The following is a 17,040-nucleotide window of genomic DNA, read 5'->3' on the forward strand; positions in this document are numbered from 1 at the left end:
ACAGCCCGCCTTCTGTGGACCCCGCTGTTGCTTCAGTCTCCTTCCCACACTACTCCCATGGCAAACTACCCTTCCAGCCTGGCCAGCCAGCCCTACCCGGCCGGGTCTTGCTCTGTGCTTTGGTCCCTGCTCTCCCGAGAACTGACCTAGGAATCAGAAAAGATGCACACCTGCCGCCTCCACTCCTCCTCTGCTTTCCAAAGTCGAGTAGGGATAATATCTTGGATAATTATGGTTAAATAAGACCCCATCAGTACCTACAGGACTACCCTGGGCCTCGTTGAAGTCAGTAAACTTGGCGAAACGCCCAGGTGGAGAAATTCAAGAAATGACTGTTGTAATGGATATCTTGCCCTAAGCCCTTCCTCTCCGCGCACGAAAAAGCGCCTCTCTCCACTGCTCCGCTAGGGGGCAGGAGAGGTCACATAACGCTGAATTTAAAAAAAAAAGTAAGAAAAGGAAAACTCAACTTTTCCCCCAAACTGGTTTCCATCTCATGAAACCGAATCCTCCAGCTGTGGCGTCCCAGACGCCCGCCCCGACACGCCCCTCGCCCGCCAGCTCCCCACTGCGCCCCTGCCTTTGCCCGGTGCTGTCGGCTGCTCCGCGGACCACGGTCCCGGCACCTCTGCCCGTGCGCCCTTTGCCCTGAAGATGAAGGTTTGGCTGTTGCTTGGTTTTCTGCTCCTGCACGAAGCGTTCGAGGAAAGTGAGTGACCCTGGGCGGGGACTACCCAGTTTGTGCCTTCATTTAGCTTTGATCCCCAACCAACATCCTCCCGCAGCCGACAGTCCTCCAGCCAGCTCCTTCTGTTAACTTTTGACCTTCCAAGGCTCGGCTTTGGCCCTGCCGGGTGCACCTGCCTCTTACCTCCTCTCCACCTCGGGACTCCCCGGGGAACGGTGGCCACTACCCCTTCCCTTAGGGTCCCCACTAGGAACGCATCGGTGCTCCCAGAAAGCCCTTGGCGGGCAAACCGAGCATCCCCCCGCCAGCGCCTGGTCCAGCCCCCAGTGTCAACGTGTCTTTCTGGGAGGTGGCGGCGGGAGCAGGGAGCGGTGGCTCGCTGCCACCTCTGCGAGCGCCTTCTCCCCGGATCTCCGCTTCTGAGGGCGGTGCCGTCCCAGCAAGGCGATTGCTGATTCTTTGGCAAAATTCGAAGTGTCCTCCTTCTCCTGCAGCAGTCCTTGATTTATTTTCGTATACTACCCTGGGGTTGAATCTTGCAAGATCTACTTAATCAAAAAATCCAGCCGCTGTTAGCACTTCTTAACTGATAGGGAAAAGATAAAGAAAATGCATTTTTTTTATTGCACAGCGGCTCCCTAATGCCTCTTGGACTTTTTTTGAGTGTGGGCCTGCCCTGGGCTCACCCCGTTGTTTAGACTCACAACCAGGGTCAGGCTTTATTTGTGTGTGTGTGTGTGTGTGTGTGTATGTATTCTTGTATCTATGTTTATATATGACTTTAGGTTTTTGTTGGGTTGGCCCATTATTTATTCAAACTGTTATTTACGGGTATAGTACATTTGGCCCCTGGGTACATCCTGGTATCCTGGAACCTCCCTCGGAATTCCTCAGCTACAGCCGCGATTTTTGCTTAGTTTTGCTTGAAAGCAGCTTTTGCTATTATGCAATCTCACTCTGGAACCACCTCAGCCTGGCTCACATTTTACCCACTACTCAGTCCTCAGCAGTTCCTGTATTTCCCGTGAAACTGGAGACATTTGTGTCCTCCCCCCACCCCAACCATATTCTAGTTTGCGAAGGCCAAGATGGTCCTGGGGCTTGAAGCTGAGGTGAGGACCCTCCCGCCCTAGAGACTTGCTGAATCAAAGCTGGGCAATGCTTCTGTCCCAGGAGCAAGGGCTACTCTGCCCAGAGAGGAGCTGGCATGAGGTCACATTGTAAAAGGCACTATTAAGAGGCTCCGGGCAGGTCCTTGAATGTGACTGCTCAAGTGCCAGAAATGCAGAATCTGGTATCTTCTCTCTCTCTCTCTCTCTTTTTTTTTTTTTTTAACTAGGTCAGGAGATGGCCAGACAAAATAACTTCCAATAGCCCATTTGCTTGGTTATACGGTACACCCATGATGCCTCCCTCCAAGGGCCAGGAGGCAGGCTCGCCCACTACCTCCTGGGTCTTTCCCAGCCAGTATGTGTCCAGACCATGGGGATGATTGCAAATAACTACCTGAATCCGCTAGTCTCTATTTAAGTCCAATGTGATTCATAAAAACAAGAAACCTTTGCGAGACAGAGAAAGCTGAGCACAAAGGCTATTTTACAAGAAATAATGGGTACATTTTAGGTGTGCTAATAGTACTGTGGCTTTGTTTTTAAAAGTATATGTAGACGAGTGATCAAGAAAATACTGAATCCATAATTAGAAAAGTATACCTGCTTCATTAAATTATGTAACTGTTTTCTTAAACCCATTAAGAATATTTGTTTTTGTTTTGTTTTGTTCTGTTTTGAGTGATCACGTGGCTGGCTGGTTCAGGAACCAGCCAAAGACCGAGGCATATACAGAAGCCGTCCAGCGCCAGTCTGATGGGCAGGTTGGACCAAGCTGCACCCAGTCCATCGCAGAGCACACACCGCAGCCACAAGGCCCATGACTCAGCTCAGGCCACTGCCTTTTGTTTTTCTGATCATTTCTAAAAAAGGTCTTCTGATAGTCGAAGGCTACCCTGCGAGCACATATTGGTTCTACATCTGGTTCTACCCCAGTGATGTTTGCCTTGCCTAAATCTGAAATGCGTTGTTTACATCTTTAGAAGTAGTATAGTATATTATATATATAGTATATATATATAGTATATAGTATATATATAGTATATATATATAGTATATAGTATATATATAGTATATATATATAGTATATAGTATATATATATATAGTATAGTATAGTATAATATAGTATATTTAGTATAATCTTGTCTCATGAAGAATGAGAGCCAGAAAGGCACCTGCTACTCAGGAGGCATGAAAGTGAGGGACTGAGGCCATAAATAGCTCGGACCCCCTTTAGAGTCAGGTCCGGCATCCAGCCCGGGATTGTCAGCATTTGTATGGAATCTGTACCTGCTGGGTTTCTTCAAATGGTGCTGCTGTTCTTACATACTAGACTATAAAATCCCAAGCCCTTACTGGTTTTTCATTTACATAAATATTTACATAAATAGTTTTAATATATTTCATTTATTTAATACATCCATAAAAATGGATTTGCTCCTGTTTTGTTGAATTTACCCCAGATATTTGGTCAATGCTAATGTGATCTTCAGTCTCACATGGGCTTGTTTGTATTCCATGGAAGGTTCTGTGTTGGGGAGGACAGCAGGAATTTGTTGTGATACCAGGGTGAAGTAGCCTATCTCTACGGGGGCAGGGAGGGAGACACAGGCTCATGAATCTTCAACCAGGACTCTAGCATTTTTGCATCTGCATGTATTCCTTGGAAAAGGAGTATAAAAATTAGCTCAGAAATCCTTGTAACGAAAAAAGAATTATAAAAATCCTCACCATTTAGGAGTGCAAATAATGGTTCTAAGCACATGGGATCTCGGCCCATATGTTTGACATACAAAATAATCTCCCATCCTTAGAGTCAAAAACGAGAAGAGTTTGATGGCGACAGAGAGACTAGGCAGGTGATGGCCAGACGAGTGAGTCCTGAGGACTGATGTCTCTCCCTGGACAGGGTTGAGAGGCCCCAACTCTGGTGCCCATAATGTAATGGGGAGGACAGCGAGTGGACCAACAAGAAAAGCTAAAAATAGCAGGAAGTGCTAAGCGGCATGAGGAATCATAACCTGGACATATTCGTTCCCCAAGGCTGCTGAAACAAAGCACCACAGACCGGGTGGCTTAGGACAACAGAAGTTGAGTGTCGCCCAGTTCCAGAAGCTAGCGGTCAGAAAGCAAGGTGTCCGCAGGACCAGCTGCGTCTGCAGCGCTGGGTCTCACTGCCTCTTCCTGGCTTTTGCCGGTGGTGGCTGGCTGTCCTTCCTGCTCCTGGGCTTGTAGCTGAATCACCTCAATTGCCCCCTGTTGCCACGAGGTGCTCTGCATCCTATGTGTGTTTGAACTTCAAGTGGCATTTCCCTCTGTGTGTGCCTCTTTTTTTTTTTTTAAGATTTTTTTTATTTATTTATTTGACAGACAGAGATCACAAGTAGGCAGAGAGGCAGGCAGAGAGAGAGAGGAGGAAGCAGACTCCCCGCTGAGGAGAGAGGCCGATGTGGGACTCGATCCCAGGACCCCGGGATCATGACCCGAGCCGAAGGCAGAGGCTTTAAGCCCCTGAGCCACCCAGGTACCCCATGTGCCTCTTTTTTTTTAAAAGATTGATTTATTAGTGTGGCCAGGTAGGGGGAGGGGCCAAGGGAGAGAGTCCTGAAGCAGCCCACCCACGCCAAACCCACCCCTCCCCACCTCCACTGAGCCCGGAGGCTCTATTCCATGACCCTGAGATCATGACCTGAGCTGAAACCAAGAGTTGGACACTTAACTGACTGAGCCACCCACGCACCCCATGTGTCTTTTTATAAGAACAGCAGCACATTGGATTGGAGCCCTCCCTGAGGACCTCCTCTTAACTTGGTTACAACCACCAAGATCTTATTTCCAAATGAGGTCACACTCAGCCCTACCACGGGGTAGGACTTCAGTGTACCTTTTGGTGGGCACAAGTCAACATGTAACATAGGGTCAGAGGATCGAAGGTGCACGGAGGGGAGTGAGAGCATGGTTTGGATAGGGGAGTCAGAGGCCTGGCCAGAGAGAGGACGTACAGGTAGCAAGTGTCGGGAAGAAGAGGTGTGCAGGGCAAGGCGGGGTGCAGGGAGGAGGGGTCTGGGGGTGGGGGAGCCTTGCAGCAGTTTCCAGGTGGTCCTGTGGCCAGTGTGGCCAGAGGACCGATAGGTGGGAGACAGGAACTGGCAAGCCTAGTAGAGCACAGGAAGACTTGGGGTTTTATTCTGAATTAGATGGAAGTCACTGGACCGTCTTGAGGACAGGAGTGCCCCTGATGCGACTGATGTTTTTAAAGGCAGGAGTGCTCGGGAGGAAGTTGGGAGCTTACACGGGGAGCAGTTTTAATAGTCCATGTGCTAAGTGGCTTGGTCTGGCGTGGCTACCGTGGTTGTAGGCACTTCTTCCTACAGACGAGGATCGGGTTCTATGAAGCCAAAAGGATTTGTGGCTGGATTTGATGTGGCCCAGGAGAGAAAGGAAGAACCACATGGGACTCTGAGGTTTTTATCCTGAGCCGCTGTGTGAATAGAGTTGTCATAGGCTGGTAGAGGGCCACAGGGGAAGGAGCCAGACGGAAGGGGCCTCCGGAGGTCAGTTTGGACACGTTCAACTGGAGATGTCTGCTAGCTTTCCAAGTGGCCGTGCTGAGTAAGCGACGGAATATTCTGATCTGGAGTTTTGAGGCAAAGTCAGGACAGGACCAGGCAGCAGCTGGCAGCACAAAAATGCTGCTGGGACCCAGGAGGCTGTGTCAGGCCACTTAGAGATTGAGTGTCCTAAACGGCTGAGGTGAGCTGCAAGGATTAAGCCCTTGGCACTTGGGTCATTCAGGAAAGGACGATGAGCAAACACTGCCAAAGAGACTGAAAAGGAGTTGTGCGAGACGGAGGTAAAAACAACATAGACACCAAAAGCAAAGACGGCCCTGTGTTTTAGGACCCAGGCAAACAGAGTGCTTCAAGAAGAGAGTGATTATTTCTCAATACATACCAATATCCGATCTTTAGGTCGTACACCTGAAACTAATATATCAATTATATTTTTTAAATAAGAGCAATCAACAGTGTTCGAATGAACATTATAAGGAATATTTCAAAGCAAGGTTTTTATTATTGAAATATAGTTAACGTACATTAGTACATAAATGTCATGTGTAGGACCTACTGATTCAACATTTACATTCATTATGACATGCTCACCACCGTGACTGGAGTTACCATACAAAGTTATTTCAATATTATTGACTCTATTCCCTATGCTGTGCTTTACAGCCCTGTGACTGACTCATTTTGGAACTGGAAACTTGTACCTCCTATTCTCCTTCACCTCTTTCACCTGTTCCCTGCTCCCCCACCCCTGCTTTGGTAACCTGTATTTCTTACATCTATATGTTTCCTTCACTTTTGTTTTATTTGTTCATTTGTTTTTTAGGTTCTACATCTAAGTGAAATCATATTTGTCTAACACTGTCTGACTTATGTCACTTAGCATAATATACCCTAGTTCCATCCATGTTGTTGCAAATGGCAGAATCTCATTTTTTACGGCTGAGTACTATTCCATTGTTATATATATATCACATCTTTATCCATTCGTCTATCAAAGGACACTCAGGTTGCTTCCATATCTTGCCTATTATAAATAATGTTGCAATGAAGGTAGAAATATATATATGTGTGTACATACATATATATATATCTTAGAATTAGTATTTTAATTTTCTTATAAATACTCAGAAGTGGAATTGTTGTATCATATGGCATTTCTATTTTTAATATTTTGAGGAAGCTTCATACTGTTTCTTTATTAACATATAATGTATTAATAGCCCCAGGGGTATAGGCCTGTGAATCGTCAGGCTTACACACTTCACAGCACTCACCATAGTACATACCTTCCCCAATGTCCATAACCCAGCTACCTTATCCCTCCCCCGGCGACCCTCACTTTGTTTCCTGAGATTAAAAGTCTCTTAATGTTCCCCCACAACCCCCACCCTGCCTTTCAGATTTCTCATATCAGAGAGATCACATGATAATTGTCTTTCTCTGATTGACTTATTTTGCTTAGCATAATACCCTCTAGTTCCATCCACGTCGTTGCAAATGGCAAGATCTTCGGGTTCTTTGATGGCTGCATAGTATTCCTGTGTGTGTGTGTGTGTGTATGTGTATGTGTGTATCACATTTTCTTTATCCATTCATCGTCTGTTGATGGACATCTGGGTTCTTTCCATAGTTTGGCTATTGTGGACATTGCTGCTATAAACATTTGGATTCACGTGCCCCTTTGGATCACTACATTTGTATCTTTAGGGTAAATCCCCAGTAGTGCGATTGTAGGATTGTAGAGTAGCTCTATTTTCAACTTTTTGAGGAACCTCCATACTGTTTTCCAGAGTGGCTGCACCGGTTTGCATTCCCACCAATAGTGTAGGAGGGTCCCCCTTTCTCTGCATCCTCACCAGCATCTGTCATTTCCGGACTTGTTAATTTTAGCCATTTTGACTGGTGTGAGGTGGTATCTCACTGTGGTTTTGATTTGTATTTCCCTGATGCCGAGTGATGTGGAGCACTTTTTCATGAGTCTGTTCACCATTTGGATGTCTTCTTTGCCGGAATATCTATGTCTTCTGTTCATGTCTTGATTAGATTATTCTTTGGGTGTTGAGTTTGCTAAGCTCTTTATAGATTTTGGATACTAGCTCTTTATCTGATATGTCATTTGCGAATATCTTCTCCCATTCTGTCAGTTGCCTTTGGTTTTGTTGACTGTTTCCTTTGCTGTGCAAAAGCTTTTGATCTTGATGAAGTCCCAATAGTTCATTTCTGCCCTTGCTTCCCTCACCTTTGGCAAAGTTTCTAGGAAGAAGTTGCTGTGGCTGAGGTCGAAGAACTTGCTGCCTGTGTTTTCCTCAACGAAATCCATCCAAAGATGGATTCCTGTCTCACATTGAGGTCTTTCCTCCATTTTGAGTCTATTTTTGTGTGTGGTGTAAGGCAATGGTCCAGTTTCATTCTTCTGCATGTGGCTGTCCAATTTTCCCAACACCATTTGTTGAAGAGACTGTCTTTTTTCCATTGGACAGTCTTTCCTGCTTTGTTAAAGATTAGCTCACCATAGAGTTGAGGGTCCATTTCTGGGCTCTCTATTCTGTTCCATTATCCGTGTGTCTGTTTTTGTGCCAGTACCATACTATCTTGATGATGACAGCTTTGTAATAAAGCTTAAAGTCTGGAATTGTGCTGCTGCCAACTTTGGTTCTCTTTTTCAACATTCTTCTGGCTGTTCGAGGTCTTTTCTGGTTCCATACAAATTTTAGGATTATTTGTTCCACTTCTTTGAAAAAAATGGATGGTATTTTGATAGGGATTGCATTAAATGTGTAGATTGCTTTAGGTAGCATAGACACTTTCACAATTTTATTCTTCCAATCCATGAACATGAACATTTTTCCATTTCTTTGTGTCTTCCTCAATTTCTTTCATGAGTACTTTATAGTTTTCTGAGTATAGATTCTTTGCCTCTTTGGTTAGGTTTATTCCTAGATATCTTATGGTTTTGGGTGCAATTGTAAATGGGATTGACTCCTTAATTTCTCTTTCTTCTGTCTTGGTGGTGGTGTAAAGAAATGTAGCTGATTTCTGTGCATTGATTTTATATCCTGACACTTTACTGAATTCCTATACAAGTTCTAGCAGATTTGGAGTGGAGTCTTTTGGGTTTTCCACATACAGTATCATATCATCTGCAAAGAGTGATAGTTTGACTTCTTCTTTGCTGATTTGGATGCCTTTAATTTTTTTGTTGTCTGATTGCTGAGGCTAGGACTTCTAGTACTATGTTGAATAGCAGTGGTGATAGTGGATATCCCTGCCGTGTTCCTGACCTTAGGGGAGAAGCATTTTTCCCCATTGAGTTTTTCCCCATTGAGAATGATATTTGCTGTGGGTTTTTCATAGATGGCTTTGATGATATTGAGGTATGTACCCTCTGGCCCTACACTGTGAAAAGTTTTGACTAAGAAAGGATGCTGTACTTTGTCAAATGCTTTTTCAGCATCTATTGAGAGTATCATATGGTTCTTATTCTTTCTTTTATTAATGTGTTGTGTCACATTGATTCATTTGCAGATGTAGAACCAATCTTGCAGCCCAGGAATAAATCCCCCTTGGTTGTGGTGAATAATCCTTTTAATGTACTGTTGGATCCTATTGGCTAGTATTTTGCTGAGAATTTTTGCATCCATATTCATCAAGGATATTGGTCTGTAATTATCCTTTTTGTTGGGGTCTTTGTCTGGTTTTGGGATCAAGGTAATGCTGGCCTCATAAAATGAGTTTGGAAGTTTCCTTCCATTTCTATTTTTGGAATAGTTTCAGGAGAATAGGTTAATTCTTCTTTAAATGTTTGGTAGAATTCCCCTGGGAAGCTGTCTGGCCTTGGACTCTTGTTTGTTGGGAGATTTTTGATGACTTCTTCAATCTTCTTACTAGTTATGGGTCTGTTTAGGCTTTCTATTTCTTCCTGGTTCAGTTGTGGTAGTTTATATGTCCCTAGGAATACATCTATTTCTTCCAGATGGTCAATTTTCTGGTATACAGTTGCTCATAATATGTTCTTATAATTGTTTGTGTTACTTTGGTGTTGGTTGTGATCTTTCTTCTTTCATTCATAATTTTATTAATTTGGGTCCTTTCTCTTTTCTTTTTGATAAGTCTGGCCAGGGGTTTATCAATCTTATTAATTCTTTTAATGAACCAGCTCCTAGTTTCATTGATTTGTTCTACTATTCTTCTGGTTTCTATTTCATTGATTTCTGCTCTGATCTTTATTATTTCTTTTCTCCTGCTGGGTTTAGCTTTCTTTCTTTTTTTTTTTTTTAAGATTTTATTTATTTATTTGACAGAGAGAGATCATAACTAGGCAGAGAGGCAGGCAGAGAGAGAGAGGAGGAAGCAGGCTCCTTGCTGAGCAGAGAGCCCAATGTGGGACTCAATCCCAGAACCCTGAGTTCATGACCTGAGCCGAAGGCAGAGGCTTAACCCACTGAGCCACCGAAGCACCCATGGGGTTAGCTTTCTATGCTACTCTTTCTCCAGCTCCCTTAGGTGTAGGGTTAGGTTGTGTACTTGAGATCTTTCTTGTTTCTTGAGAAAGATCTGTATTTCTTAATACTTTCCTCTCAGGACTACCTTTGCTGTTTCCCAAAGATTTTGAACAGTTGTGTTTTCATTTTCATTTGTTGTTGAATTTTTAATGAATTTTTAAAATTCTTCTTTAATTTCCTGGTTGACCCATCATTCTTTAATAGGATGTTCTTTAGCCTCCTGTATTTAAGTTCTTTCCAACTTTCCTCTTGTGATTGAGTTCTAGCTTCAGAGCACTGTGGTCTGAAAATATGCAGAGAATGATCCCAATCTTTTGTGTACCAGATGAGATGTGATTTCTGTTGAGAAATCAACAGATGTGATACCAGTTGAGATGGATATCTGTGATGTCTGTCTGGTCCAGTGTGTCATTTAAAGCCTTTATTTTCTTGCCAATCTTTTGCTTAGATGATCTTTCCCTTTCAGTGAAGGAGGGGTGTTAAAATCCCCTACTATTATTATATTATTGTCAATGTGTTTCTTTGATTTTATTAATTAGTTTATATAATTGGCTGCTCCCATGTTAAAAGCATAAATATTTAAAATTGTTAGATCTTCTTATTGGACAGACCCTTAAAGTATGCTATAATATTTCTACTGTTGTATGTTACAGACCTTCTGTCCTAAGCTTCTTTCAGGATTTTCTCTTTGTCACTGAGACTTGTAGGTTTTAGTATTAGATGGCAGGGTGAAGACCTATTTTTATTGATTTGGAGGGGGGTCCTCAGTGCCTCCTGGATTTTGATGCTTGTTCCCTTCACCAGATTAGGGAAATTCTCTGCTATAATTTGCTGCTATATACCTTCTGTTCCCCTGCTTCTTTTTCTGGTATCCCAATTATTCTAATTTTGTTTCATCTTATGGTATCACTTCTCTCTCAAATTCTCCCCTCGTGGTCCAGTAGTTTGTTTCTCTTTTGCTCAGCTTTTTTATTCTCCATCATTTGGTCTTCTACATCATTAATTCTCTTTTCTGCTTCATTTAACCTAGCAGTAAGAGCCTCCATTTTTTATTGCACCTCATTAATAGCTTTTTTGATTTCAGCTTGGTTAAATTTAGTTCTTTATTTCTCCAGAAAGGGATTTTATTCCTCCAGAAAGGGATTCTCTATTATCTTCCATGCTTTTTTTGAGCCCATCTAGCACCTTGATAATTGTTATTCTGAACTCTAGTTCTGGCATATTACTAATGTCCATATTGATTAGGTCCATAGCCATCGGTACTGCCTCTTGTTCTTTTTCTTTTTCTTTTTTTCTTTTGTGGTAAGTTTCTCTGCCTTGTCATTTTATCCAGATAAGAACTGGTGAATGAGAGAACAAAATACTAAAAGGGTAGCAACAACCCCAGGAAAATATATACCAACCGAATCAGAAGAGAGCTGAAACCCAGGGGAAGAAGGAAGGGGGGGAGAAATTTTATATATATATATATATATGGTGGTGAATAGAACAGAGCCACACACTTGATTTGGGGTGTATTTTGGTCTGTTGGAAGAAACTACCTCCCAAAATTTTAAAGAAAGAAAAACTTATATACACACAAAAAAATAAGGGTAAACACGATGAAGGGATGGAATATGACTGTAAAGATGAAAATTTAAAAAGACTCTAAAAAAGGAATTGGTAAGATAATGTTGGTTGAAAACAAGAAAAAAAAAAAGGAGGAAAGAATGTGATCAGGCTGGAGACTAGAACAAAGCCATGCACTGGATTTAGGGTATATTTTGATCTATTAGAAGAAATTGCATCCCAAAATTTTAAGGAAAAAAACCCTATATGTTAGGTTAAATACAATAAAGGGATAAAATGTGACTATATATAAAATGTGCCTATAACAATAAACATTTTTTAAAAGATTTTTTAAAAATGTATTGATAAAATGAAATAGTTAAAAAACGTTAAAATAGGAAAGAGGAACAATTTTAAAAATAGAATAAGAAAAAAATAAAATTAAAAAAATTTAACTTTGAAAGACTAAAGGATCATGGGGAAAAAAGCCATGAATTCTATGTGTTGCTTTTCCCTAGCTCTGGAGTTCTGCATTTCTCATTGAGTAGTGAACTTGGTCTTGGTTGGATGTTCCTGCTGATCTTTTGGGGAGGGGCCTGTTGCAGTGATTCTCAAATGTCTTTGCCCGAGGCAGAATTGCACCACCCTTGCCAGGGGCCGGGCTAAGTAATCTGCTTGGGTTCCCTTACCGGAGTTTTTGTTCCCTGAACGCATTCCATAGGGCTTTCGAGGACAGGAATGAAAATGGCGGTCTCCCAATCTCTGGCCTGGAGGAGCAGAGAGCTCAGCACCCCAGTCCTCAGTACACCCTCAGAGGAAAGCAGTCAATCCGTCCCTCTCTCCCTGGTCTCCTGCTGCACTCTGAGCTCACCCAGCTCCAACGGAGTGTTTCTATCTCTGGTGCCCGGCCCTGTTTGGAGTCTCCAAACCCAGCAGATTCCTGTAGTGCATCCCTGTGCCACTCTTCTCAGAGGAGGAAGGAAGAGGATCTCTCTGGATCTGCCACTTGTGGGGTCCCTGCTTGAAGAGCAGTGGCCTAACTGTGCTTTGGAACATGGTTTAAGGTAACCCTGAGCTGAGCGCCCCCTCCTTGGCTCCATCTCTGCAGCTGGTTTCCTCACCCCAGTACCTGGGAGCTCTGCCACTCTCAGACACTCCTGGTCTTTTTGTGACCCCATAGGTCTTGAGACCACACAGTCCCTGAGAGGGCTTCACCCCTGCTTAGCCTTTGGAGTGACATTTCTCAGTGGAGCAGACTTCTAAAAGTTCCAATTTTGTGCTCCCCTGCTCTCTCACTTGCTGGGAGCTGACCCCTCCCCCCATGGTCTCTCTTCCCATATATCCCCCCAGATTCACTTCTCTGCACGTCCTATTTTCTGGAAAGTGCTTGATTTTCTGTTCCTAGGATTGCTGCTTTTCTTCTCTTCTATCTCCTGTTGAGTTTATAGGTGTTCAGAATGGTTTGATAACTATCTAGCTGAATTCCTGGGACCTCATGATATTTAGGTCTCCTACTCCTCCACCATCTTACTCCTCCCTCCTATACAGTTTTCTATGGTGGCTGCACCCATTCGCATTCTCACCAATGGTACAGGAGGGCTCCTTTTTATCCACATCCTTACCAACACTTCTTTGTGTTGTTGATTTTGACCATTCTGACAAGTGTGAGGTGATGTCTCACTGTGGGTTGTTTTTTTTTTTTTTAAATAAAGTCTTGTTTTTAAAGATTTTATTTATTTATTTGTCAGATAGAGGAAAGAGAGTACAAGCACAGGGAGCAGCAGGCAGAGAGAGAAGCAGGCTCCCTGCTGAGCAAGGAGCCCCACACTGGACTCAATCCCAAGAATCTGGGATCATGACCTGAGCCAATGGCAAATGCTTACCCAGGTGTCCTCTCACTGTAGTTTTAATTGGCATTTACCTGATGGTTAATGATGTTGAACAGTTTTTCATGTGTTTGTCAGCCATCTATATGTCGTCTTTGGAAAAATGTCTATTCGGGTTCTGTGTCTATTTTTTTATTAATTTTTAAAATTTTAAAATTAACATATAATATATTATTAGCCCCAGGAGTACAGGTCTGTGAATTGCCAGGTTTACACACTTCACATCACTCACCATAGCACATACCTTCTCTGTGTCCATTTTTAAACCAGACTCTTTTTGGTATTGAGTTGTGTCACATCTTTATTTTGAATATTAATCCCTCATCAGATACATAATTTGCAAATACCTTCTCCTATTCATGAGGTTGCCTTTTCCTTTTGTTGATGGTTTCCTTTGCTGTGCAAAACGTTTCAATTAGATGTAATCTAACAGTTAGATGTAATCTCAGTTATCTTTCCTTTTGTTGCCTTTGCCTATAGAGAGATCCAAAAAATATTGCTAAGACCAATGTTTAAGAATTTACTGCCTATATTTCTTTTAGGAGTTTTATGGTTTCAAGTCTTACATTTAGGTCTTTCATCCATTCTGATTTCATATACTGATTTGTATATTGATTTGATTTTTTTTTATTATGTTAGTCACCATATACTTTGTCATTAGTTTTTGATGTAGTGTTCCAAGATTCATTGTTTATGTATAACACCCAGTGCTCCATGCAATATGTGCCCTCCTTAATACCCATTTGTACATAGTGTAAGACAGTGGTCTAGTTTCATTCTTTTGCATGTAGCTTTCCCATTTTCCCAACAACCCATTTTTTTTCCAACACCATTTCTTAAAGAGACTGTTTTTCCCCCATTGTATATTCTTATCCTCTTTGACCTTATAAGGGTTGACTGTTGGATTCTCTATTCTGTTCCACTGATCTCTTTGTCTGTTTTTATATCAGTACCACACTGTTTTCGTTTTTGTAGCTCTGTTGTGTACTTGAAATCTGGGAGCACGATTCCTAAACCCTTGTTTTTATTTCTCAAGATTGTTTTGGCTTTCTAGTGTCTTGTAATTCCATTCAAATTTTAGGAGTATTTGTTTCAGTTCTGTGAAAAATACATTGATATTTTGATGGGGTAGCACTGAATCTGTAAATTGCTTTGGGTAGTATAGACATTTTAATAATATTAATTCTTGTAATCCATGAGCATGTTATATCTTTCTATTTCTTTATGTCATCCTCATTTTCTTTCATCAATGTCACAGTTTTCAGAGTAGGTCTTTTACCTTTTTAATTTATTTTTAGATATTTTACTCTTATTGAAGCAGTTATAAGTGAGATTGTTTTCTTACTTTACATGGATCTAGTTTATTATTAGTGTTACAGAAACACAACAGATTTCTGTATATTAATGTTGTATCCTGCAACATAACTCAATTCACTTATCAATTCTAATAGTATTTTTGGTGGAGTCTTCAGAATTTTCCATATATAATATGATGTCAACTGCAAATAAAAACAATTTCACTTCCTTCCTATCAGTTTGGATGACTTTTTAAAAGATTTTATTTATTAGAGAGAGAGCACAAGCAGGGGAGAGGGGCAGAGGGAGAAGCAGACTCTCCACCGAGCAAGAAGCCCAATGCAGGGCTCTATCCCAGTACTCTGAGATCATGACCTGAGCCAAAGACCAATGCTTAACTGACTGAGCCACCAAGGTGCCCTCAGATTGGATGACTTTTTTTTTAATCTTTTTTTTTATCTTTTTTTTTTCTGCATAACAGTATTCCTTGTTTTTGTACCACACCCAGTGCTCCATGTAATCTGTGCCCTCTCTAATACTCACCACCTGGTTCCCCCAACCTCCCACCCCCCCACCTCTTCAAACCCTTCAGATTGTTTTTCAGAGTCCATAGTCTCTCATTGTTCACCTCCCCTTCCGATTTCCCCCAACTTCCTTCCCCTAACTCCCCATGTCCTCCATGCTATTTGTTATGCTCCACAAATAAGTGAAACCATATGATAATTGACTCTCTCTGCTTGACTTATTTCGCTCAGCATAATCTCTTCCAGTCCCATCCATGTTGCTACAAAAGTTGGGTATTCATCCTTTCTGATGGAGGCATAATACTCCATAGTGTATATGGACCACATCTTCCTTATCCATTCGTCCGTTGAAGGGCATCTTGGTTCTTTCCACAGTTTGGCAACCGTGGTCATTGCTGCTATAAACATTGGGGTACAGATGGCCCTTCTTTTCACTACATCTGTATCTTTGGGGTAAATAACCAGTAGTGCAATTGCAGGGTCATAGGGAAGTTCTATTTTTAATTTCTTGAGGAATCCCCACACTGTTCTCCAAAGAGGCTGCACCAACTTGCATTCCCACCAATAGTGTAAGAGGGTTCCCCTTTCTCCACATCCCCTCCAACACATGTTGTTTCCTGTCTTGCTAATTTTGGCCATTCTAACTGGTGTAAGGTGATATCTCAATGTGGTTTTAATTTGAATCTCCCTGATGGCTACTGATGATGAACATTTTTTCATGTGTCTGATAGCCATTTGTATGTCTTCATTGGAGAAGTGTCTGTTCATATCTTCTGCCCATTTTTTGATATGATTATCTGTTTTGTGTGTGTTGAGTTTGAGGAGTTCTTTATAGATCCTGGATATCAATCTTTTGTCTGTACTGTCATTTGCAAATAGGTTCTCCCATTCCGTGGATTGGATGACTTTTATTCATTTTTCTTGTCTGATTGCTGTGACTAGGACTCTTGGTAATGTTTTGAATAAAAGTCTTGGGAATGGGCGTCCTAGTCTTGTTCCTGCTCTTAGAAGAAAACCTTGCAGCTTTTCACCATTGAATATGTTGTTAGCTGTGTGTTTTCATATACGGACTTTATTATGTTGAGGTGTGTTTCATCTACATCATTTTGTTGAGAGTTTTTATCATGAACCGATGTTGAATTTTGTCAATTTTTTTCTGCATCTATTGAGAAGATCATATTTTTAAAAATTTACATATAATGTATTATTAGCCCTAGGGGTACAAGTTTGTGAATCAGCAGGGTTACACACTTAATAGCACTCATCATATCACATACCCTCCCCATTGTCCATAACCCCACCACCCTCTCCTACTCGCCTCCTCCTGGCAACCCTCAGTTTGTTTTGTGAGATTAAGAGTCTCTTATGGTTTGTCTCCCTCCTGATCCCATCTTGTTTCATTTATTCTTTTCCTACCCCCCAAAACCCCCATGTTGCTTCTCAACTTCCTCATATCCGTGAGATCATATGATAGTTGTCTTTCTCTGATTGACTTACTTCACTTAGCATAATACCCTCTAGTTCCATCCAGGTCCTTGCAAATGGCAAGATTTGATTTCTTTTGATGGCTGCATAGTATTCCATTGTGTATATATACCACATCTTCTTTATCCATTCATCTGTTGATGGGCATCTAGGTTCTTTCCATAGTTTGGCTATTCTGGACATTGCTGCTATAAACATTCAGGCGCACGTGCCCCTTCAGATGACTACATTCGTATCTTTAGGATAAATACCCAGTAGTGCAATTGCTGGGTCATAAGGTACTCTATTTTCAACTTTTTGAGGAACCTCCATGCTGTTTTCCAGAGTGATTGCACCAGCTTGCATTCTCACCAACAGTGTAGGAGGTTCCCCTTTCTCCGCATCCTCATCAGCATCTGTCATTTCCTGACTTGTTAATTTTAGCCATTC

At 42.0% G+C, this 17,040-nt stretch overlaps 1 protein-coding gene across 1 annotated transcript in view; it reads left to right on the plus strand.

The window, feature by feature from the left end:
• The first annotated feature begins 507 nt into the window (after nt 1-507).
• PDGFRL (platelet derived growth factor receptor like) overlaps nt 508-17,040 on the plus strand; it is an 81,268-nt gene continuing 64,735 nt past the window's right edge. Inside the window, exon 1 of the mRNA XM_047716275.1 lies at nt 508-709. Within this exon, the coding sequence (XP_047572231.1) occupies nt 655-709 (55 nt within the window). The 5' untranslated portion in view covers nt 508-654. The remainder of the gene's footprint in view (nt 710-17,040) is intronic.

This window comes from Lutra lutra, chromosome 2, assembly GCF_902655055.1.
Source record: "Lutra lutra chromosome 2, mLutLut1.2, whole genome shotgun sequence".
NCBI lineage: Eukaryota > Metazoa > Chordata > Mammalia > Carnivora > Mustelidae > Lutra > Lutra lutra.